Genomic DNA, 24,466 nt, shown 5'->3' with positions numbered 1-24,466 from the left:
AAGCATCTTCTTTTTCATTAAAATGATGTTAAAAGCTGGGTGCTGGTGGGTCATGCCTATAATTCTAGCTACTTAGGATCTGAGGATCATGGTTCAAAGCCAGCCCAGGCAGGAAACTCTGTGAGACTTTTACCTTCAATTAACCACCAGAAAACCGAAAGTGGCACTGTGGCTCAAAGTGGTAGAGCACCAGCCTTGCGCAGAAAAACTCAGGGACAGAACCCAAAACCTGAGTTCAAGCCCCATCAAGCCAACAACAAAAATATTAAGGATAATTTGCTACTATGAGTAGAAAGAAAGCAAAAACTGAGGAGATAGGTATAGTAAAAGGCTTTGGTACCAGGGCTGGGGATATAGCCTAGTGGCAAGAGTGCCTGCCTCGGATACACGAGGCCCTAGGTTCGATTCCCCAGCACCACATATACAGAAAACGGCCAGAAGCGGCGCTGTGGCTCAAGTGGCGAAGTGCTAGCCTTGAGCGGGAAGAAGCCAGGGACAGTGCTCAGGCCCTGAGTCCAAGGCCCAGGACTGGCCAAAAAAAAAAAAAAAAAAAAGGCTTTGGTACTGGCACTGAGCCTAGGGTTCTGGCCCAGGCTCTGCCCTTACCAACCACTTAATTTATGATTTCAAATTCTCTCACCTGTCAAATGGGATAATTTCTGCCCCGTACACTCCCACTGGAGTTGTAAAGAGAACCAAATGCAGAAGCATGCACAGTAAGCACACTGGCAAGAAAAGTCAAGACTACACAAATTTATATTCAAGTCTTGCTCAGTTTAACCCTGGAGAGCTATCACTCAAGTCCAGTAATTTATTTGGAAGAAAAGGTCATGCTGTCAGTTTTCGCCAGAAGGATGATGAATGAACGATAGCAGAGCTGCTTAACCAGTTTTGAAGTCATGGACACTGAAAATCTGCTCAAAGCTATGGACTCTCTCTTCCCCAGGAAAAAAAAGACACATATTTGCCTGGAGTATAAAGGCTACACCTAAAGGTCCCTCTAAAAGGTACAGACTATGATGCAGAGATAATGACTCCTGGAATTAAAGTACAATGACATCTAAGTGAACTGTAAGCCAACACTGATACAATAGGGTCAAAGTCTCAGAAATGCTCAACAGGTTTACAATTGAGGCCATTTTGGTCCAAAGTTCCCAGATGCCAATGCAGATAGTGTATCTGACTATGGAAAGGACTGTTTTCTATTACTGTCCAGACCAAGTCAACAGCAAATGTGAAGATCAATGCAGTGGGGAAAAGATAACCTTTGGAAACTGAACTAATACTCTTCATAAAGGAAGATGGCTCAGTGTAAATATACGTTAAGTGAGTAATCTCTAGAAGCAAACCGGGCTATTAAGTGAGGGTAAATGGCCTGCCAACAGCTTCCCAGTACAATGAGGCTAGATATAATGACAGCTGTTCTAAGCTGATGAGCCAAACAGGTTTATCATCATATTAACTGTCCTAAAAGGCCAGGAGGAAGAGGGAAATGTTATGCCATTAAGTCATTACAGTTAATAGGTTGTGGGCCTACTTAACATGGCTTTTTTGTGGGCAGGCAAAATGTCAGAGGAGGTTAAACAGAATTAGCAGCCTGGGGCACTTACCAGCGTGTCCCAGGTGAAAGATAATTGTGCTAGGAGCAAAAGTCAAGTTGGAGATATTGGCACCAATCCGAATCCACTGCACATGTGAAGAAATAAATTAAGAAGACATTAGAACTTGAGAGACAATACATACCCTGCTAAGGCTAATCCAATGAACAGCCCCAGGACTTTAATGTTCATGCATACTGGAAAGACAGAATTTTTCCAAGTGACAACCATCCTAATATAAGCCCTCAGGAAAAAGTGTTCCCTTTTATCTTTAGAAAGGCAGCTTGACACTGTTCTCCAATAGGAATGGGTTCTTGAACCTGAACATCATTTTTAATGATGACCCTTCTCTTAAAACAGGTGTAGCCACAGAGCTGAAAGGTCAGAGACTGCTTTTATGAGGAAGGCCCTGACACTTGCACTACGTTCTCTCAGAACAAAGAGATGCACAAGTGGCTGGCAGTTGCGTGCTTTCATTGCAGGTTCTGTGCCTCCTGAAATGCCAGTCGCTTAAGTATGAGATGGATCTGCTTTCTGAAAGCTTGTGCCATGCTTTCTAAAGACCCACCAACCCTTCTATTGCCAAAATCAACCAATGAGTAGGAACAAAGCCAACTTCCTGAAAGTAAGAAAAGACCTAGTGACCTTTTCTCAAAATTCTCTGAACTTTAAGGATTTGCAATTAATGTTTATAATTTTAAAAGATATACATACAGAGACGCTGGGAATATGGCCTAGTGGTAAAGAGTTCACCTCGTATACATGAAGCCCTGGGTTCTATTCCTTAGCACCACATATAGAGAAAAAAAAACGGAAGTGGCACTGTGGCCCAAATGGTAGAGTGCTAGCCTTAAGCAAAAAGAAGCCAGGGATAGTGCTCAGGCCCTGAGTTCAACCCAGGACTGGCAAAAAAAAAAAAAAAGATACATAGAAAAAACCCCAAATTACTTGGTTAAAAAATATACAAACAGCACAGAAGAACATAAAAGATAAAAATGTCCTTCCACTGCACTAAAATGTCTAAAAATTAATGTAATTAAGAACCATTTCCGGGCTGGGGATATAGCCTAGTGGCAAGAGTGCCTGCCTCGGATACACGAGGCCCTAGGTTCGATTCCCCAGTACCACATATACAGAAAATGGCTAGAAGTGGTGCTGTGGCTCAAGTGGCAGAGTGCTAGCCTTGAGCGGGAAGAAGCCAGGGACAGTGCTCAGGCCCTGAGTCCAAGGCCCAGGACTGGCCAAAAAAAAAAAAAAAAAACAAACAAACAAAAAAAAAAAAAAAAAAAAAAAAGAACCATTTCCATAAAGAGCACATTAAACACACGACCCTACTTCTTGCCTCCTCCTTTCCATAGTATGCCTTGGCATGTTGGCATGTAGAACTATCTGCCCTGCTGACAAGCCACACACTGCTCTATCACTGGTGAGCTCATTAACACTCACTGTCAGGAGGACTTCAGGTGGATTTGTGCTTACAGAGCTGCTGCCGGTTCTCCCAGCCAGCAGCACTGGGCCTTGCTTTGTTCATACTCCCTCCCATCTGAACACTTCTGTAGAGCACCATAGACCACACACTTTTAGTGGCTACCAAGAACTTTCTCATGCCCCTTGTTAATGGATCAGTTTACTTGGCCACTGCCCCATCATAGGGAATTTCAGTTGGTCTACAATTTTTTGACCATCGGTTCAGGTCACAGCTGCTGAACCCCTCCGGAGCCATGCTGAGGCCAGAACACAAAGCCTCCTTTGGAAAGGCTACATCTGCCGAGTCTGGCGCCAGACACACGCTGCCCATGCTAATTACAGCGACTCACCAGAGCAAAGAGCAGGAGCAAGGGCGAGAGGATCAGGGCTGTGAAGGTGTTGGACACCACTGTGGGGGGCCTCTTCTCAGGCTCACGGAACAGGTGCTGCCAAGAGAAGACACATCAGGAAGACTTCTTCAGAATGTGCCACAGGGCTGCTATGGATGCCAGGGAAAAGGAAATGCTCTCAGACTCAGCACTTCCTGGCAACAAGTGGCTACTTGGCCTTACGCCTCTTGTTAACACCGGTTTCTGACCAAAGGTCTCCCTTCCCAAGGATACCATGGTGGTCCTAGCTACTGCTTGGCCAACTTTCCTAGCTCAAACTCATTGTTATTCAGAGGCTGAAACCCATTAAGTGGCAGGCATCTGGGTTGTGGCAAAGAGGGTGCCTAGGCCTAGAGATGGCTGGGGTAAACATCTGAGGCATGTCTCAACCTCACAGAGCTTCTAGATTCCTAAGGATTCCCTAAACACACTTTGTTCCTTACCCTTTCTGATTTCCAGTTAAAACCACAAGGCTGGGCAAGCATTCCTCAGCTATTGTTTTGTTGTTGTTTTTCTCTCTGAGCAATTCGCGAGGCTCACAGAGCCAAGGCAATCTAGCAGAAGCAGTCAGCAATAGACTGGGTGGCCAGAGACTGCTTAGGCTCAGAGGGATCGTACAGTTGTGGAATCAGGGCAAGGTGCTTTGCCTTTACCACTCCTTGTCTCAGTGTCCAGCTCAGAGCTGGAGGTGGGGAAGGCCACGGCCTTCCTGGGAGGACTAAATGAAGGAGAGCTCTTTGACTGTCTGCTTTATGAGCTGTAACATACTGTTCCCACTGAACCAACCTCCCTCCCTTCCTTGTGCCAGGTATAGGACTCAAATTCAGGGTCTTATACTCCTTGCTTAGCTTTTGCTACTCAAAGTTGGTGCTCTACCACTGAAACAGAGCCACAGATCTATTTCTGGCTTTTTGCTGGTTAGAGATTCAAGTCTTAGGGATTTTCTTCTATTTATTTGTTTTTAAGATTTGTTCTCCAGGTTTGCTTCCCTCCCCCACAGCCCCCACCTCTCCTTTGGGTTAGTCAATTAGGCCTCTGGGTAATTATACCTGGATCTCCTGTTTAGGGGTAAAAAGGTTCTGGGACAGAACAGTGGAAGGAGCTTCTTCTTCAGGGAACTTGATGACCACATCAGCCTGAAAAAACAATGATAGTCTTTAGAGACACAAGGCAGGGAAGGGAGTAAAAAGCCTTGTTAGGATGACAATCCCTGACTTCCATCGAGGACCGTAACTGAAAAAGCTCCAAGAAGTCCAATCACTTTGGATCCATTAGGTGACAAATTGAGGCAGTAAAAATTTCAAGAACAAAATGAGTACTTGTTGAAAATGCTTTCTAGAGCACAAGTTCCAATTTTCTACTAGTATGGAAGAAAAAGCCCCATATAACTACTTAATACAAAAATCCTCGCTGGTACACTGGCTGTTAAGAGTTGTAATCAGAAAGTGCCTGGTGTCCCTGGGAAGTGTGATTTAGTCACATTAAAAAAAGAAAGAAATGAAAATGCACTCTGATTCAAAAGTAGCCTGAAGAGAAGAAAAGGGGGCTTGAACACAACAGGAGCAGAGGCAGCTGTGCCTTTTGTCCTGCAGGAGGACCCGCCCCAACTGAAGTCCCAACCTGGCTTCTACCATCTCTCCAGCCTATTACCTACTTCTCTCCACCCTGCTCAGGGCTCCAACAGCCCTGACAGCCCAGAGCCCCCACATATCATTCTGAGAAGTCCTGGCCCTTGCTTAAACCCTTGCTCATAGGCCACAAGTCACAGCTTTTAAACCATTTCTGGCATCACATCCATCAGAAGTGAGGTATGCAAAGGAAGAACATTATGTAAAGTGTAACTCCATAGACAAATGGTAGTCTTTGGCTTATTAGCATTTTGCACATTCTACAGTTCACTATCCTATACCACCATCCTGAGCAATTAGCAGAACTTAAGGTTTATCCCTCTCATGAGGCTATACCAGATCTCAAAGGCCAGGGTCTCATCCACAGTGCTGATTGTAACATGAAGACTCCTTGAGTATAACACTGACAGGAATTCACAGGTTACTAGACTCATGAAGTCAAGTTTACATTTCACTCATTAATATTTATCAAGCACCTATACTGTGCCAAGCCAGGCATGAGTTAGAGACAAGATCCAGTGCCATGCCTCAGGGGAAGAGCCCCATGTCCCTGAAAGGAGACTTTTGTGTCTGACCACAGCACATACCACATTCCAGAGAATTGGGTTCTTCAAAGTAGCATCACCGATGATTAAGTAGAGAGTGTAGATGCCCGAGGCAGAGTCAAACTCGATCTTTCTTTCAGAGGTGTCCAGTTCAAACTTATACACATTCTTGTTGTCCGGCTCAGCAACAAATACCACTTCCTGGCCAGTCTTCTGGTTATGGAGTCGGACGAATGTCTAGATGTAACAATAATACAATCTGATCATTTCCAAACTCTCTGTGGGGCCAACATGCAATCAGCCAGACAGGCTGCCAGCTCTTTCATCACTGTGAGTACTAGGATCTGCCAGACTTGCCCTGGAGAGTGGAAGAAGTGGCCACTCCACCCTAGTTCCGGCTCAAAGACAACTTCTTGGTGGTATCAGGAAAGAAATGTAATCTAGGGACCCTGCCAACTCACTACAACTTAGAAGCTGAATGCCCAGTTTGTGGATGATTTAAGCTCTTTCCTACTGCTGCAGTTTCTTCTTTCTGCCAGTCTTCTGGCCACTTTAGTGCCCAATTAACTTCTTCACCAGAGGGTGAAAAGAAGGGAAATGAGGTGGAACTGGAAGAGGCCCATTTTCAATTTCCCAATGCCCCCAGCTAAAGATTTAGTAGAAGAGGCTTGGGTGTCATAAGTCAGGCAGAGTTCTAATGGAGCAGAGCAGCGCAGTGTCATGGAGCAAGGCCAGCTATAAAGGCCAGCAGTATGACTACCCTACTTATTACTGACCAGGTTACTTAACCTCCTTGAACCATAATTTGTTCCTTTTTAAGGCACAAGATTAACTTCTACATATAGTAGAACTGCTCTGCAATAATGTATGCAAAGCATAACACATAGAGCCTGGTTATACACTATTAACAAATAGTAGCTAATAATATTCTGTAATAATGATACTGGGTCTGAGCTCTTTATCCCTCTAATGGAAGAAGAAACTAAGGTTTCTGTACTTTATAAATACAGCAAAACTTAGTACCCATTCACAGTTTTTCTTTCCAGAGATTCAAGGTAGGTTGGTTCCAAGTTATCAATCATAAGGAACAAGCCATGGTCACAAACACTAATGTTAGATCTATCAAAAAAGTAGAACTCTACATACACTTGGGCAACAACAACAACAGAAAAGATCAAAGTATTTAGGGACAGTAACCCGGGGATGTGGTGATCCCAACCACAGTCTTGGCTGTAAATGGGACAGAGCAGCCCAGGTGCCTAGTTTTCGTCTATCAGTTAAGTGCAAGTGGTTGCTGAGCTCATCTGTAAAGTACCATCACTACCTGAGACAGGGCCGGAATTCAGTTGCAGTTCAATTAAGTTAACTGATAGTTCATCACAATTCTCCCTGCCCTAACCCAAATCCTCCTGATACAGTCTTGGGTCTTGATATGTACTTCAGGCTGGCCTTGAACTCCCAAGTGTTAGGATTACAGGTATAGAACAAGACACTCAGTTCTCAATTTAATCTTAGAATTTTTTTTCTTTGTTTTTTCCTTGTGTTATTTGGTCAGCAAAGTCTTTCTGGGAGAGAAGAAAAAATGCTAAGAGATTTTGAAGTGCTTAAAGGTCAGTTAGCCAAGGCTAAGTGGCCTGGCCCTGCTGCCTGGGAGGGAGAGGTAGAGGAACAGAGAATACCTGGGAATGCAGTGCTAGGAGTTAGTAGGAGCTTGAGACACAGGTGCAGCAGGGCCAGGCAAAATAAACAGAACCAAAAATGTCTGCAGGTAAACCCACTGACCCTGTGGTCTACTCTGAAGCTAGCTGCTGCTTAGCACAAAGGCCTCCTGGGTCTTGCTAATGATCAATGGAGGGCACCTAAACCAAGCTGGCTAGCTTGCACATTCTTAAGTCTTTCAGCCTTCAAAGTATTTATCTGAACCTTCCTTTACACTGCACTTGACCTTTTGTGTAGAATAAAAGACAAGAGTAGCTCTTCTCAATCAAGCAAGATGACGGGTGGGAGGCAGGGGAACTGTCTGAGTTCAAGGGGCCATGTTAGGTTCCTGGGAAAATAGACTGAAAATCTTTTAAACAATTCTCTTTTTATGGTAGAGTGCATGTGTACTGTGCTCAATCTCGAGTACATTTTTTTTCATTCTATGCATTAAAGAATCAAGGCCTACTGCTTATATAATGCAGTATATAATGTACAGATATACATTTAAAAGGGCTGCTTTTCAGAGCCCCACAATGAAAAGTCTGCTTTGGCTAGAACAATAACAACAAAAAAATGCTTTGGGTTTTCTGTCTACTTTTCCTTTTATCAGAGTTATTCCAATACATTCCTTTTAAAAAATACATTTATATTTTTAAAAAGGTCCAATTAAGTGCCAATCTACCTTAAATACATTTTTTTTCTTTTTTCTTTCTTTCTTTTTTTTTTGCCAGTCCTGAGGCTTGGACTCAGTCCCTGGCTTCTTGCTCAAGGCTAGCACTCTACCACTTGATCCATAGGACCACTCACTGAGGAATCAAACCCAGGGCTTCATGAATACAAGGCAAGCACTCTACCACTAGGCCATATTCCTAGGCCCTTTTTTTTTCCCCCTCAGTTTTTTTTTTTTTCCTCAAGGTTTCACTTTCGACTTAAAAAAAATGATTAATTGGAGATAAAGAGTCTCACCTGAGCTGGCTTTGAACTACAATCCTCAGACCTCATCTCCTGAGTAGCTAGGATTACAAGCATGAGCCACTGGCACCTGGCTAAATACATTTTCTAAGTACCAGCTAATCTTTCAAAAAGTGGTACATGGACGTGGAGCTGTGACTCAAGTGGTAGAGCACTATCCTTGAGCTGAAGAGCTCAGGGACAGTGCCCAGGCCGGAAGTTCAAGCCCCACAACCGACAAAAAAACCAGAAGTGGTACATATTACAAGTGAAGGGTCAGAACAGGTAGGAGAGGTGCAGAGCACAGAGGGAGAATGGAAGGACTATCAGGGCGCAGGGTCAGGGTGAAGATGAGGGAGAATTTTTCTCCTACTCATGTTTACAGCACATGGATGCTCTGGAATGCCTACAGGCTTCAGGCCAGGAGAACAGAGGTGGAGGAGGGAAGCTTTTTCCAGACCTGGTGAGGGGTGAGCTCAGCACCGGTGTTCACATCCACCAGCTGGAAGAACAGCGCAAAGTTCTGATGGCTGTCTGCAACAAATGTGCCCTTTGCTTTGGCTGGGTAGGTCACCCTGAAAAATGACATCATACAATCACATTACATTGGGACAATATCTGAATTATCATTGAGAAAAGGCAAAGCATATATCTTTCCCTCCCCCTGCACCACCCATATGGTAGACAGACTGTTGTAGACCCCACATCTCAACCACTAAAATGCTGGTCAGTGTCTTAAGCGGGGGAGGCTAAATAGAATTGTAGTCCAGTTTGGGCCAAGGATAAATATGAGACCCCTTACCCCCAATCTTAAAAGGAACCACGGGAAAAAGAGCTCAGGCATGGCTCAAACAGCAGAGTACTTGCCTGGCAAGCATGAGGCCTTGAGCTCAAAACCCCACTATGGCACACAAAAAAAGCAATTCTGAAGTAATGCTGTTCATGGAAAGCACTGGGAAGGGAATGGCAGCCTCAGGGCAAAGTACTTGCCATCTCAGTTCCATGAACCTAGGAGGCTTCCAACTCATTTCAGACCCACCAGGAGCCAAAAAAAGCTGCCATGAAGCCATTAACAGTAAATTCAGGAATGTGATGACAAGACTGCAGTAGAATGTAAATTAATATAGTGCTTCCTTCACTGACAAAGAAAGAAATAAACTTGCGGACTAAACACATTTGACCCCACCCCCTTGGCCCCGCCAATCTGCTTAGCTACCCAGCAGAATCCCTGGAGAAGAACCACGAGAATGAGAACATCTTAAATTTTGGGGTACAGGATAGATTGTTGCTGACAAAGAAATGCCAACTGGGCCGAGCACTGTTGGATCACACCTATAATCTTAGCTACTCAGGAGGCTGAGATCTGAGGATCATAGTTTGAAGCTAGCCTGGATAAGAAAGTCTGTGAGATTCCTATCTCCCTTAAACCATCAGAAAACCACAAATGGAGCTGTGGCTCAGAGTGGTAGAGGACTAGCCTTGAGTAAAAAACCTCAGGGACAGTGCCCAGGCCATGAGTTCAAGCCTCAGAAGGAAGGAAGGAAGGAAGGAAGGAAGGAAGGAAGGAAGGAAGGAAGGAAGGAAGGAAGGAAGGAAGGAAGGAAGGAAGGAAGGAAGGAAAGAAGGCAGGCCAACTGAAGGTGTATGATGCTTAGATATGTTGTCCCCTAATGCCCATTTGGTGTCCTACTTACCGAGTGGTCTTGGGTGCAATACTCTGATCCTTGTCCACAGTGGAAAGATCAACATTTGTGATGCCAACTTCAGTGGAGATCTTGACTCTGAGCTGGAGCAAGGACCAGAAAACAATTGTCAAGTCAACTGGTACATATACAAGTAATGAACTACACACAGCCAAAATTTCTACTCCTTGTTTTTGCAGTGCTAGAGATCAAACCCAGGACCTTGCACACAATAGAAAATTGTTCTATCACTGAGCTACATTTCCAATCCAAAGTTTTTTACTCCTAAAGGTAAGCAAAGGCACAAGAAAAAAAAATCCTAGGGCAGAAGTCTTCAGAGTATCACAAGTCCTTAATGTAAAACTGACCTAGCCAGGTAAGTATGCTCCACCTCTTCCATCCTGAGGCCTGAGAGACTAAGTCTTTGATTCTTATCTTTTTATCCCTCTTTGCCTTAGGTTAGATGGTACATTACAAGAAAAACAAGAGGATATATATTTTTAAATGTGGACTTTATTTTTTTTGCCAGTCCTGGGGCTTGAACTCAGGGCCTGAGCACTGTCCCTGGCTTCTTTTTGCTCAAGGCTAGTACTCTACCACCACTTGAGCCACAGCACCACCTCTGGCTTTTTCTATATATGTGGTACTGAGGAATCGAACCCAGGGCTTCATATATATGAGGCAGGCACTCTACCACTAGGCTATATTCCCAGCCCCCCCAAATGTGGACTTTTTGTGTGGCCTTTAAAATAGAGGAAATCCTTAAGCAGAAATGTTTAAATAATTCAGTCACTGAGTACTGAGACTAATAACAACAAATGGAGTATTTATAATGTGAAAGGTACTAGCTTTGTAAAGATCATCTCATTAATCTTTACAAGTTTGTAACATAGTGCTATTTCAGGTGAATAAATGAGAGAATAGTTATTAAGCTGCCCACTCTTAGGTAGTAAATAATGGTGCCTGGATCAAACTCACACAGTCAAAATGCACCATGTGCTTAGTTATGTAGTCCAGCTAATTATGTAGTCCAAGCTGACCTCAAATTCTCATTCCTCCTGCCTTGGCTTCCTAAGTGCTGGGGTTATAGGCATGCAACTACACACATGGCTAAAGTCTTCTCATTCTCCTTCTGCCCATGTAATAGAATTCGGCTCCCTTGCCCACACAGAGTCAAGTATGGCCACATGACTTGCTCTGGCTGAGGAAGTACATAGTCATTTCTGGGTAGAAGCTTTAAGAGTGTGCATGACTCTCATGGACACAGTGTTCAGAGAGAGGGACAAGATGGCATGAAGCAGAGCCTCTGGCTGACTCCCTAAAGACACCTCACACAGGCACAAGTAAAGCTCATTTGTCTGATGCGGGTGAAATTTGGAGTTCATTATTAGCACAAAGCAGTCCATCTTGACTCTTTCCCTATAAATATTTCCACAAAGAAGAGGATAGCTAAGGCCAGTAAATAAAAAATTTAAACACCAGATTGCAATGTAAATATCCAAAAGAGAAAGTATGTTGAGTCTATTCACTGGAAATTTCTGAGTTAAAAACCTAAGTTTGAATGTACAAATCACGCACAGCCAAGGTGCTTTTATGTACAAACATTGTGAGCCTCCCAAATATTTGACAGGCTTGAATGCAGTGCTTAAGGGAATCCTTGCCCGATATACTGGTATACAGCTTAAGTCAAGATGAAGGAACAGAGAGTGCAGGTAGGGCAAACAGCTGAAGGAGAGCTTAAGCATTCTTCTAAAATGCTGTGTCGAGGTGTGACAGCCTCAAATCAGTACAAAGAAAAAATTAAGAAGGGATAAAGATAAAGAATAATCCTTTTGACAACCACCTTTTCTGCTGCCGTGTAATTGTTCAGTGGAAACAGCTTCAATTACCAGTCAGTCCTGGTGCTTGGACTCGGGGCCTGAGCACTGTCCCTGGCTTCTTTTTGCTCAAGGCTAGCACTCTACCACTTGAGCCACAGAGCCTCTTTTGGCCTTTTATATATATATGTGGTGCTGAGGAAACGAGCCCAGGGCTTCATGTATATGAAGCAAGCGCTCTTGCCACTAGGCCATATTCCCAGCCCACTTAAAAATTTTTGAATGCCAAGATTTATGATCAGAAGTTGTAAGGACACTACCATACTTTAGGATATGTGGCCACCTATTGGTAGGATGATATTTAGCATCATTACCTGTCAATGAATCTTGGCAAGTGGGTGGTTATGACAATGGAGGAAGTAGACAGGGGGTAGAACAGAATCTTCACCCCAACAAGAGCTAGGAGCTTCTACTTTGTCTCACAGGGCTCCCCAAATAGCCTCATAACTCACAGGACTTAAGCGCAAGCTTAGCTGTATGAAGCTCAGCCCAGAAAGGTACTGATGGCATTTCTCTTTGAAGACAAGCCAGCAGAGAGCTGAAGCAAAACAGCAGCCTAAAAGCTCTGACTGGAACTCGAACAAATAATGTTGAGTGAGACAAGCCTAGAACACAGAAAACAAAGGGGCATGATCTCCCTGATATATGACTGTTAACAAAGGGAGAAGGAGAGACAGTAGAGACCAAGTCTGTGAACACTGTATATGTTCTTGATACATTGTATATTGCATATGGGTCTACCTGACCTAGACAAGGGATGGAAAAACCGGTTGTAAGATATCACAAGAAATGTACACACTGCCCTACTATGTAACTGCACCCTCTTTGCACAACACCTTGTAAAAAAATTTATGTTCAATTAATAAAAAAAAAAAAGCTCTGACTGGCCCACCAGCTTTTAGCAAGCCGTGCGCTGAAGCTGCATCCCTACCTCTCCTATGGTGCATGGACATGCACAGGGGCCCTACAGGGATGGTGAAATGCTCCTTCTGTCCCAAAGGTAAGCCACAGCTATAATCAGATGCAAAGTGCTATGAAAGTGGACACTCAGGTGAAGAAATGGTGACCAAGGCCACAGGAGGTGGGCCCTGACTACGGAGTGGAGTGGAAAACTCCACAGCAGGAAGGCTAAGAAAGACGTGTAGAGGGCTTGGCACCTTCCATTTTGGGAAGAAGTAGAAAATTAGCAATACTCTATGCTATGAAAACAATCTGACTTCATCTGAAGGACTCTGTCCTCTTTACCAATTTTGACCAGATTAAGTCCTCTTCATTCTCTCTCTTAAGGACTGATTCATTGATTAGTAAATTTGATCTTAAAATCACTATCCCAACTAAATGTCCATAAATAGAAAACAAACTAAATAATGGTAGATGACATACTGTGGAACAATTAAGAAAAACAAGATAGTGAGCACTAGTGGCTCAAGCATGTTACCCTAGCTAATGAGGAGGCTGAGATCTGAGGGTCTTGCTTTGCAGCCAGCCCAGGTGGAAAAGTTTGTGAGATTGTTTTTTTTTTTGTTTTTTGTTTTTGCCAGTCCTGGGCCTTGGACTCAGGGCCTGAGCCCTGTCCCTGGCTTCTTTTTGCTCAAGGCTAGCACTCTGCCACTTGAGCCACAACGCCACTTCTGGCCATTTTCTGTATATGTGGTGCTGGGGAATTGAACCCAAAGCCTCATGAATACGAGGCAGGCACTCTAGCCACTAGGCCATATCCCCAGCCCCTGTGAGATTGTTTTTTTCATTATTATTTTTTGTCAGTCGTGGGACTTGAACTCTGGGCCTGGGGACTGTCCCTGCGCTCTTCAGCTCAAGGCTAGCACTCTATCACTTGAGTCACAGCTCCACTTCCAGTTTTCTGGTGGTTAATTGGAGATGAATCTCATGGACTTTCCTGCCCAGGCTGGCTTTGAACCTCAAGCCTCATATCTCAGCCTCCTGAGTAGCTAAGATTACAGGTGTGAGTGACTGTGCTTCATGAGATTCTTATTCTAATTAACCAGCAAAAAGCCAGAAGTAGAGCTGTGGCTCAAATGGTAGAGTACCATCCTTGAATGAAAAGCTAAGGGAGAGCCTTGGCCCTGATTTCAAGACTCAATGCCAGCATACATGCAAAAGAAAGAAAGAAAGAAAGAAAGGAAAGAAAGAAAGAAAGAAAGAAAGAAAGAAAGAAAGAAAGAAAGAAAGAAAGAAAGAAAGAAAGAAAGGAGATAAAAGAGAGAGAGGGATGCAGGGAGGGAGGGAACTAATGAACAAGGCAGATATGTGTGTGGAAAGACAGGGAGCTATTAGCTTCGACTTACACAGCAAATCTAGGCAGCACCACTTTCTGTCAGTGAATCTGGACAGGAGTGTTGGAAGATGAGGGATGGTACAGCCTTCAATTGAAAAGACTCTCAAGACTAAAGCTGGAGTCCCAAAGCAAGAAATACAACTCTTTACCAAATGATACCTTTGTTTATGTAACAAAGGATATGTTCCTGTGCATCCTAGCTTTTTACTCCTTTTCTTTATTTTTCAGTGCAGAGAACTGAACCCAGGGGCCTGCACATGCTAGGTAAAAGTTATATCATTTGAGCTATGTTCCTGGCCCTCTATCCTTTTTTTGTTTTTTAAAGCACATGCAGGAAAAACTATTAATGATGGATTCCTCTAAGGAGGAGGACTGGACTGAGAGTGTGGGACGAGGCTCTTCTATTTCATTCTATATCTTTTTATACTTTGAAAAAAATGAAGCATAAACGTATTTTATTCCTTCTAAAATGTAAGATTTCAGCGATGAGATTGTGGGTTACATATAGTCTTCATCATACACTTTTTCTGTTAAATATTACCCAATAAAAATGATGCTTAAAAAAAATCACTCTTCTTTTCAAGAAATGGAGACACATAAACAGATGTGTGAAGGTTGGTGCAAGGCTCCTGAGCACATCCTAACCACACTAACAAGGACATTATCAACTTCAGGGCTTTCTCACGGACTCCTGACCATCACCACTGAGGCCAACTAATCAAGATCCCACTGTGCATTTGTTCTGAAGACCCTGACCCTTCCCATACTGCACAGACACATGGAACGAGCCCAGGGCAAGCTGCAGTGAACTGGAGTAATGTTTGGTTTGTTCTCACTCCTATTGAAAAGGCCCCGTAAGTAGCAGCCTTCTTTGCTGCACTGGAACACTGTAGCGCTATTCATGAACACATGCACTTGAAAACAAATGCTTTTGCTCCTAAACTCTCAACTACTAATGGACCTCCGCAAACACTCAACAGAAAAGTGTTTTTATGCCATTCTTTAAAGCACACTGCGTGGTAAAAAACTATCATAACTTTTCAAAGCCTCATTTTAAACAGGTCAGCATAGAATGAATCCCTGTTGGTTATCTGCTTCTTTCTTGAAGCCAACACTGTGGAATTAGTGTTCATAATAGGAAAGAGACTTGTTTATCTACTTTCAATGCTGCCTAGCCTGCTTTATACAAGATCCTGTCAATCCTTTCTTTGCCTACACTGTGTGCCACACATATCTCAAAAACGCCTTAACACCAGGAAATGCAGTTTTCTTTTGGGAGAAATAACCTCCCTGTTTAGCTATTACTGTCAAAAATGATGGTGCATTAGGGGCAATTAATGCTAATGAAAGCTTCTAAAACCCATGCTTCCCCTGACAGGCAGCCCAATGTCAATGAGTAGTATTATAGGTTTCCACACGAGGCCACCGTTAATGCACTCTGACCAGTGTTGGGTTTCTCCGGGGAAAGCAAACCGCACTCACTGACCAGCTGTGAGGCTCTAAGTGTGGCCATTACTAAATTTTCAAAGTAAAGCTTGCATATATGGCAGCAGTCAGACACAGACATATACACAGAGGGGAGAGAGATTTTGTAAATGCTTTCTCCATCTTTAGGAAGGAAAAAGACAGCAAAATGCTTCAATATAAGCTTATTATCATTGCTTGAACAACAGCTATTAGCTGTTTTTGCTATTTCCTACTTAAAGAATTTCTCCAACAGCCACAGAAACACTTGAACAAACACCAGATTTGATGTTACAAAAAGCCAAGCTATTATGGTAATCAAGACAGTGTGGTATTGGCATAAGAACAAAAATATGGATTAATGGAACAGAATTTCAACTTTAAATTTTATCCATGCATGTGTATAGGTGTATATGTGTGTGTGTGTGTGTGTGAATATATATATGTATGCATGTACAGATATATAGATGGATGGATAGTTGAGTTTTAGCAAGAATGCCAAGAACATTCAGGGGCAAAGAATAGACTTCAACAATGACAGAAAAACTGAATTTCCACATGCATAAGAATGGAGTTGGACCACACAGACACCTAAAATCATATGGAAAAATTAAGTCAATACTGATCAGAAATCTAAGTGTAAGATAAAATTACAAAACTTTTATAGTAGTAAGTCTTCATGACTGTGGATGAGGCAATGGTTTCTGAAATACATCATTTAAAGTACAAGCAACAAAAGAAAAACAATTTCCTTCACCAAAATTAAAATCTTCTAGCTGAATGTGGTGGCAAATGCCCATAATCTTAGCTACTTGGGAGGCAGACATGGAAGAATTGTGAGGTTCAAGACTAGCCTAGTAGTGAGAGGCTGTCTCAAAAACAAATTACCAACAAAGGGCTAAGTAAGTGGCTCAGGAGACAGAGTGCTTGATAGCACGTGCAGGCTCCAGGTTCAAACCTCAGAACTGGGAAATAGATTAAAATCTTTTCTGCTTCAAAAGGTAAGACAAAAAATAAAAGACAATCTACAGACTGAGAAATTATTTGGAAATAATTTGCCACATTAGGGACTGTGGCCCAAAGCCAGAATGTAAAAAAACAAACAAAAAAAAACTTACAAGTTAATGATCTTAAAAAAAAAAAAAGAATTAAGAAGAATATAGATTGAAGGCTGGAGGTATGGCTCAAGTGATAGAGGAGTCTGCCTAAGCAAGCATGAGACAGAGGTAGAGCTCAAACTCCATTAATGACAGGGGGAGAGAGACAGACAGGCAAAATATAGACTAGAAGGTCTTAAGACGTAACCAAAGTGAACTAAAACTTCCTAAATAGCACAGGCTTCAAACTTGTGATCCCCCTGCCTTTACTTCCTGAGTGCTAGAATGAGCCACACACAAACTTACAAATTATTTTTATGAAGGGCAAAGGATCGAACAGATATTTCTCCAAAGCAGATATAAAATGAGCAGGAACATGAAATATCATTAGCCACCAGGGAAATGCAAATCAAAGCCTCCTTCATAATACTAAGATGGCTGTAATCAAAAGACAAACAATAACCTATATATAATTGCAAAACATAAAATGTGTAGCTGCTTTGAAAAAGTTTATTCATTTCTCAAAATGTTAAACAGTTATCATCTCACCCAGAAATTCCTTGCCTAAGCATATACCTCCAAAAAAAATTAAAAAGTGTTCAAACTTGCACATGAGCAAGGCAGCAAAGTCCATAAGATTTTAACCTCCAATTAATTAATCACCAAAAAAAACCCGAATATTTGAGCCAAGTGCCGGCAGCTCACATCTGTAATCCTAGCTACTCAGGAGGCTGAGATCTGAGGATTGTGGGTCAAAGCCAGGCTGGGCAGGAAAGTCTGTGAGATTCTTATCTCCAATAAACTACTAGGAAAAGTTGCTGGAAGTGGCACTGTGACTCAGGTGGTAGAGCACTGGCCTTAAGCTGAAAAGCTCAGAGACAGAGCCCAGGCCCAGAATTCAAGTGCCACAGCCAACAGAAAAAACAAACAAACACTTGAGCTGTGCTCAAGTAGTAGCTCTCTAGCTTTGAGCAAAAAAGTTCAGGAGTAGGGCCCAGGCAGAGTTCAAGCCCCAGTACCAACACACACACACACACACACACACACACACACACACACACACACACACACACTTTTTCCTATCCATCCAGCTGATGGGAGGGTAAATAAAACAGGAATGATAAACCCACACAACAGTATATTATTCAGCCACAGCCACAGGAATAAAGGACAGAAACATTCCACAATGTGAACAAACCTTAAAAATACTGCACTCAGTATAGAAAAAAAGACAGAGACCAAAGACAGTACACTGTGAGTTCATTTATATGAAAGTACTGAATGGATAAGCCACATATACAGAAACTAGATTTGTAGGTACTACAGCTGAGGAGAGTTATTAAGTTACTAACAGATGTCAGGCTATTAGGGTGATAAAAATGGATCACAAAAATGATCAACATGTTTAGACAGTGCAAATGGTTGTACAACTCTGAATATACTAAAAACACTGAATTGTATACTTTTTTTATTTTTGGCCAGTCCTGGGCCTTGGACTCAGGGCCTGAGCACTGTCCCTGGCTTCCTTTTTGCTCAAGGCTAGCACTCTGCCACTTGAGCCACAGCGCCACTTCTGGCCGTTTTCTGTATATGTGGTGCTGGGGAATCAAACCCAGGGCCTCATGTATACGAGGCAAGCTCTCTCGCCACTAGGCCATATCCCCAGCCCCTGAATTGTATACTTTTTAATGGGTAAGTGATGACTATAAATTATATCTCAATAAAACTGTTACTTATTCGGTAAAAATAAACAAGAAAAGGCACAGCTTAGCTTCTGGCAACAGCACAGCACTCAGTATATTTGTAGAGTCTCTAAGTACCATCTCAACAACCCCGTCATCTTACAAAGCAGGAGAGCAGCAGCTTCTAGCTGAAACATCCACCAGACACCACCTTACTCAAGTGATCAAGGTCAACATGAGACTTTCTTTCCCTTCCCTTGTTTCAGTTATTACAGACAGGAGTTTGCTATGTGTCCCTGGACTTACAATCCTCCTGCCTTAGCCTCCCAAAGGGCTAGGATTACATATATATACACACACAGGATGTCATATTTTTTTGATGAATTCACCACATAGCCTGCCTGTGCTAGGTGTCCTAAAATGTGGAAAAACATTATTAGACCACTGTATTTATTTTCTTCTCAAAAGTCTTAAGATGGAAACTGAAAAACATAAGACATAATCTTTGTCCACACGGAATTCCTAGCCTAGTGAAAAAGCAAGGAATACAAACAAATAATGCAGTATATACAATTACAGAGAGGGTACAAACTACTACAGCAAGAAGAACTTCACATATATTGAAGCCCTAAACATATAGAGAAAAACACATCAGAAACTAGGCCCTGAGTTCAAATCCTATAACTGACAAAAAAAAGAGAGAGAAAGGGAGAGGGGGGGAGAGAGAGAGAGAGAGAGAGAGAGAGAGAGAGAGAGAGAGAGAGAAGAGGTTAAGAGCCTGAAGTCTGAGCCTGACATTGTAGCATGAGAGTTGTTTCCAATATAAGCAGAGTGAGAACAAGAAGAAGTTCCAGGGTTGGGGGACAATTTCCTTTTAATGTGTTCTGATATAAATAATGCCACTTAAGGAAGGAAACTCACATTAAAAGAATCTGAATTTTAAAAGTCCAAGGAAAGACCACACAGAAATAATTTGTACCAAATTCTGTTACAGTAAATGAATGGATGAGATCACATGTCTCCTGCCCAAAAGGTCAGATATGAGGCAGAATGACTGGAGCTCCGGCATTTTCCTTTCTACCAAACTTTAAAACAAGTGCTTAATCTACCTATGTTAAATAACATCTTAACTTTTAAAAAGGTTAAGCTTTCTAGCTGACTACTCTTCTCAGAGTGTCAAAAGAGCTCAGAGATCTCCTAGAATTAAGAAAATAGGAGAATCAAAATAAATGATAGCAACGGATCGTAAGCTATAGAGTAAAATCAATACCTATGATATATTACAAACACAGTATCTAATCTAAATTACATTGTATGAACTAATGAACACAAAAGGCTAGCTTATTTTTCTTACAGAATGCCAATGAATAAATGTAGATGGAATCAAAGAAAGAGAAATCACCTGGCAAAGGGCACAGTAATAATAACAGAGACAAGAGCATCAGGACACTCAAAGGGTTTGATATTGATTCCCTGAGCATACAGGATTCAATAATACTCCATAGTTCAAGAAAGTAGAAAAAGGTATAATTCATCTACAATAAACTTACATTTACAAAAGTTCAAAAGTCACAGTGCCTGCAGGGATCGCCTTCAATTATCTGGAATAAACACTAATGTGAAATGCCTTGTTTTTACATGCCACTAGATAAATGAAGCTTAGCATTCAGTCCTTAGAACTACTTGGGTCTTTAACCCAACCTCAGTTAGCTAAGTATCTGAAACAAAATTTACTATGAAAGATTACACATTTTCTCTGGTGTTTTATCCAAAGAGCCTCATTATAATGTTAGGTATGTGTCATTTGATGCGACTCACTCACTACTCAACTGGCATCAAGCATTTTTCTAAACATACTAAACCTACCATACAAAACCTTCAAGATTATTTATACATCTGTGAAATTATGAGAATTTTTTATCTTTTAACATTTATTTTATAAATTATTTTATTTTATTTATTTATTTTTGGCTGGTCCTGGGGCTTGAACTCGGGACCTAGACACTTTGTCCCTCAGCTGGTCATGCATGCTCAAGGCTAGTACTCTAGACTTTGATGTACAGCACCACTTCTAGCTTTGGAGTAGTTTATTAGAGAAGAGTCTCATGGGCTTTCCAGCCCAAGCTGGTTTCAAACTGTGATCCTCAGGCCTCAGTCTCTTGAGTAGCTAGGATTACAAGCATGCGGCATCAGTGCCCGGCTTAAAATAATTTTTAAAAATTTTCTACATCTCAATTTTTAATGTGTTAGGAATCAAACCAGGACCTTGCACACACTACAGAAGTGCTCTACCACTGCATTATCGCCAGCTCTCTATTTCCTGATTGTTTTATTTTGATTTTTTGGCAGCAGTGGGGTTTGAACTCAGGGCCTCATATTTGTTCATCTTGCTTGCTAATCCCTGACACACTACCATTCAAGCCACACCTGTTTCTGCTTCTTGCTGGTTATTTGGGAGACAAATAATAGAGCCCCATGGACTTCCTTGCCCAGGAATGGTGATGAACTTCAATCTTTTGAATCCCAGGCTCCTGAATAACAAGGATTATAGACATCTGGGACCGATGCCCCATTCTACTTCCTAACTTTCACGCAGGCAGTAATGCAAGGGCTAGATACACTTTAGTGATATATATGCAAGGTCATAGGTCCAATCACTAGCAATAACAACCAAAAAGAAAAACAACAGTATCCAAAATAATACTGGAAAACAACTGACCAATAAAAATAAAGAAAAGTCTTTAAGTGGTAGATTTACTGTTTTTGATAAGCCTGTCAGACAGCACAGTTCAAACCTATCTTTCTCTTCCCATAGTCACACACTAGCAGACACAAAGACAAGCCACTATGCCAGATGATTCATGCAGGTGCCTTGGTCATTGTTTTGGATACATAAACAAAACAATGAGGTGACAAGAAAAGCACTTACCTCTACAGCATTTGCAATATAACGACTGTCACCTTCAACTTTGACAGAAAAGTCATAATAACCACTAGAGAATTTGACGTTCTCGAAGTTTAGCTCAAAAATATCCCTGTAAAGAATGACAGCAGGGTCAGTAAGAGCTCAAAGCATGTCTCATCTCCTTGAGAGACATCAGTGCTGTTCCATACCTTGTACACCTTGCTGCCTTCTTTACTACCCCAGCTCACCCTTACATTAGCATAGAAAACTTCCAAACTACCCAAACCACATTTTCTCTAAACTTCAAACGTTTCTTTTCTTTTTTCCTCAGCTCTTAAAATTCCACTCCCTCAGAACCTTTCCATTAATTTTACTTAAAACAGGTATATTTACAATATAATCTGATTTTGTTTTCTGCAATGCTAGAAATAGAACCGAGGGCCTCAAATATATGAGGTAAGCAAGCTTTCTACCACTGAATAAAATCTCCAGATCCCAGTTACATTTAACAATAATAAAGAAGCATAAAAGAAAATAATCTCAAATGTTCAAGGTATAGGATAACATAATTATGGGGTATTTTTTGAGGGGGGTATTAAGCTTATATTTCATATCTTAAATTTCCTAAGAAGGATATATCCTACTTATATTTTTTAAAAAGAAATTATTTTAAATGGAAAACAAAGAGAATTCCTATCTCTAACTATATAGAGAAATCCAAATGTCTTCCACCATTTCACTAATCATGTCTAAAAATAATTTCGCTTATGAATTTCACATACTCTGTGTCTGACTGAAGAAATTCATTTTTTCTCTAACATTCTAACCTCCTGATCTCAACCTATTAATTTGAAACTGAACAAAATTTCATATAAAACAGACCCTTTTTTTTTTTGCCAGTCCTGGGGCTTGAACTCAGGGCCCAAGCACTGTCCCTGGCTTCTCTCTGCTCAAGGCTAGCACTCTACCACTTGAGCCACAGCGCCACTTCTGGCCTTTTGTATATATGTAGTGCTGAGGAATCGAACCCAGGGCTTTATGTATACGAGGTGAGCACTTTACCACTAGGCCATATTCCCAGCCCCCAGACCCTTAATTTTTAAAGTCTGAATAGCAGTTTAATATACAGTGGTTAAAAATGGTTTAAAAAAAACAATTCTTGGGCTGGGAATATGGCCTAGTGGCAAGAGCGCTTGCCTCCTACACATGAAGCTCTTGGTTCAATTCCCCAGGACCACATATATGGAAAATGGCCAGAAGGGGCGCTGTGGCTCAGGTGGCAGAGTGCTAGCCTTGAGCTGGAAGAAGCCAAGGACAGTGCTCAGGCCCTGAGTCCAAGGCCCATGACTGGCCAAAAAAACAAAAAAAAAAACAATTATTTTCCTTGGAAAAAAGTCTGACACATTATTATAATTAAAATATAATCACAATTTAATTTTAAAAAATGTATCTGGGGCTGGGGATATGGCCTAGTGGCAAGAGTGCTTGTCTCATATACATGAGGCCCTGGGTTCAATTCCCCAGCACCACATATATAGAAAATGGCCAGAAGTGGCGCTGTGGCTCAAGTGGCAGAGTGCTAGCCTTGAGCTGGAAGAAGCCAGGGACAGTGCTCAGGCCCTGAGTCCAAGCCCCAGGACTGGCAAAAAAAAAAAAAAAAATGTATCTAAACTAGATGCCAGTAGCTCACACCTGTAATCCTAGCTACTCAATAGGATGAAATCAGAGGATCACAGTTCAAAGCCAGCCCAGGGAAGGAAAGCCTATGAGACTCTCTCTCCAATTAACCACCAAAAAGCTGGAAGTGGAGCTATACCTCAAGTGGTAGAGCACTAGCCTTGAGTAAAAAAGCTCAGGGACAGCTCCCAATCCCTGAGTTCAAGCCTCAGAACCAGTGCGCGCGCGCATACACACACACACACACACGTAAAATAATGTATCTATACATACAGCAAGAAGACTGAACAACAATAAAAAAGACTAAAACCTTACCAATAGTTATCTTAAGGTGATAGAATTATGTGTAATTTGTTTTCTTTTACGTGCTTTTCTGATTTTTTTCTATCTGTACTCATACATTGGACAAAAACATTAGATATTCAGTTTTAAAATAATCACATACCACAATGACAAGACAAGTGAACTAGAAATAGACAAGGAAGGAAACAGCAATGCAAACCTGTTTTAGAAATCCTTTTCTTACACTGAACTGCAGTATTTTTTTTTTACCAAATTTGGGCAAATTTAGTTTTATCATCTCGGTAATACTCATATTCATCTGTTATGCTGACTGCAAGCTAACTTTCAAAACACACAGCTAAGTGCACTGCACACATCTGATGCTTAAGACTCACCCTGCAGGAGTGAAAGATGTCTTCTGGAGGACAATGGACCTGGTAGCAGCAGATTTGGCATGTTCTAGCTTCACAGTGGCCTGAGTGAGGGGCTGTGACAGAACATTGGTGACCTGCAACTGGAAATAAAGGAATAAACAAAATAATTAGCAACAAAAGGGGGAGCAGAGGTTTGTCTCTGGGGTATTTCATCAACAGAAGCAAGTTCTACCAAACATGGGTCTGCTGCCTATCAGAGATTGGATACAGGAAAGACACAATTTGATTAGAAAGTAGATTATAGAATGCTAGAGCTGAAAGGACCCTAAATATGACCTTGCCCAATTATTTCAAAGATTACAAACTAGGAAAGGGGGGGAAAAAAATCATTGGTCTCTCTTCTCTTTTTCTCTCTGTAGTCCATGCTGGCTTTGAACACTAATCCTCCTGCCTTGGCTTCCCAAGTGCTAAGATTACAGGTGTAAGCCACCAAGCCTGGCTTATATAGTTCCTTCTTTCTGATCCTGTTCTAATTAACTCTGGTATAGTAGGGATTAACAACGGGAAAAGTGAATATGGGTAACCTTAGTAACTAAGGTTTTTTGAAAGTCAACTATGAGAGATACATGAGTCTTTACATAAAACCTCCCACCTACAAAATACTGACTTTGCAGATGAAGAAAATGAGGCCATGAGAAGTTAAGACTGGCAAAGGCCAATGGCCAGTTAAGTAGCCAGCTCTTTTTCAGCTTCAGAGACAATCCTTTACACATTTCATTTTCTTAGCTGCTCTGTGACTCACAGTGAATTTTATTAATATGGTTATTTCTCATCTCAGCTTCTGTGGAAGG

General features: G+C 41.8%; 1 protein-coding gene and 1 long non-coding RNA gene across 3 annotated transcripts in view; one reads left to right on the top strand and one right to left on the bottom strand.

The window, feature by feature from the left end:
* Positions 1–24,466, bottom strand: part of Rpn2 (ribophorin II) — a 52,821-nt gene that overhangs the window by 6,172 nt on the left and 22,183 nt on the right. For both annotated transcript variants that reach the window (XM_048349137.1, XM_048349138.1), the window contains exons 8-15: positions 23,637–23,755; positions 21,307–21,412; positions 9,974–10,065; positions 8,740–8,854; positions 5,670–5,864; positions 4,504–4,590; positions 3,416–3,511; positions 1,611–1,686 (exon numbers count right to left, since the gene is read on the bottom strand). In XM_048349137.1, the coding sequence (XP_048205094.1) occupies positions 1,611–1,686; positions 3,416–3,511; positions 4,504–4,590; positions 5,670–5,864; positions 8,740–8,854; positions 9,974–10,065; positions 21,307–21,412; positions 23,637–23,755 (886 nt within the window). The remainder of the gene's footprint in view (positions 1–1,610; positions 1,687–3,415; positions 3,512–4,503; positions 4,591–5,669; positions 5,865–8,739; positions 8,855–9,973; positions 10,066–21,306; positions 21,413–23,636; positions 23,756–24,466) is intronic.
* Positions 15,532–24,461, top strand: LOC125353453. Its single transcript, XR_007211326.1, has 3 exons — positions 15,532–15,542; positions 17,467–17,470; positions 24,167–24,461. It is a non-coding gene; the product is annotated as an uncharacterized LOC125353453 (long non-coding RNA).

The sequence above is a fragment of the Perognathus longimembris genome, chromosome 6, assembly GCF_023159225.1.
Source record: "Perognathus longimembris pacificus isolate PPM17 chromosome 6, ASM2315922v1, whole genome shotgun sequence".
Lineage (NCBI taxonomy): Eukaryota > Metazoa > Chordata > Mammalia > Rodentia > Heteromyidae > Perognathus > Perognathus longimembris.
Note: the sequence above shows the minus strand (reverse complement) of the source record. Positions and strands in the feature narration are given on the sequence as shown.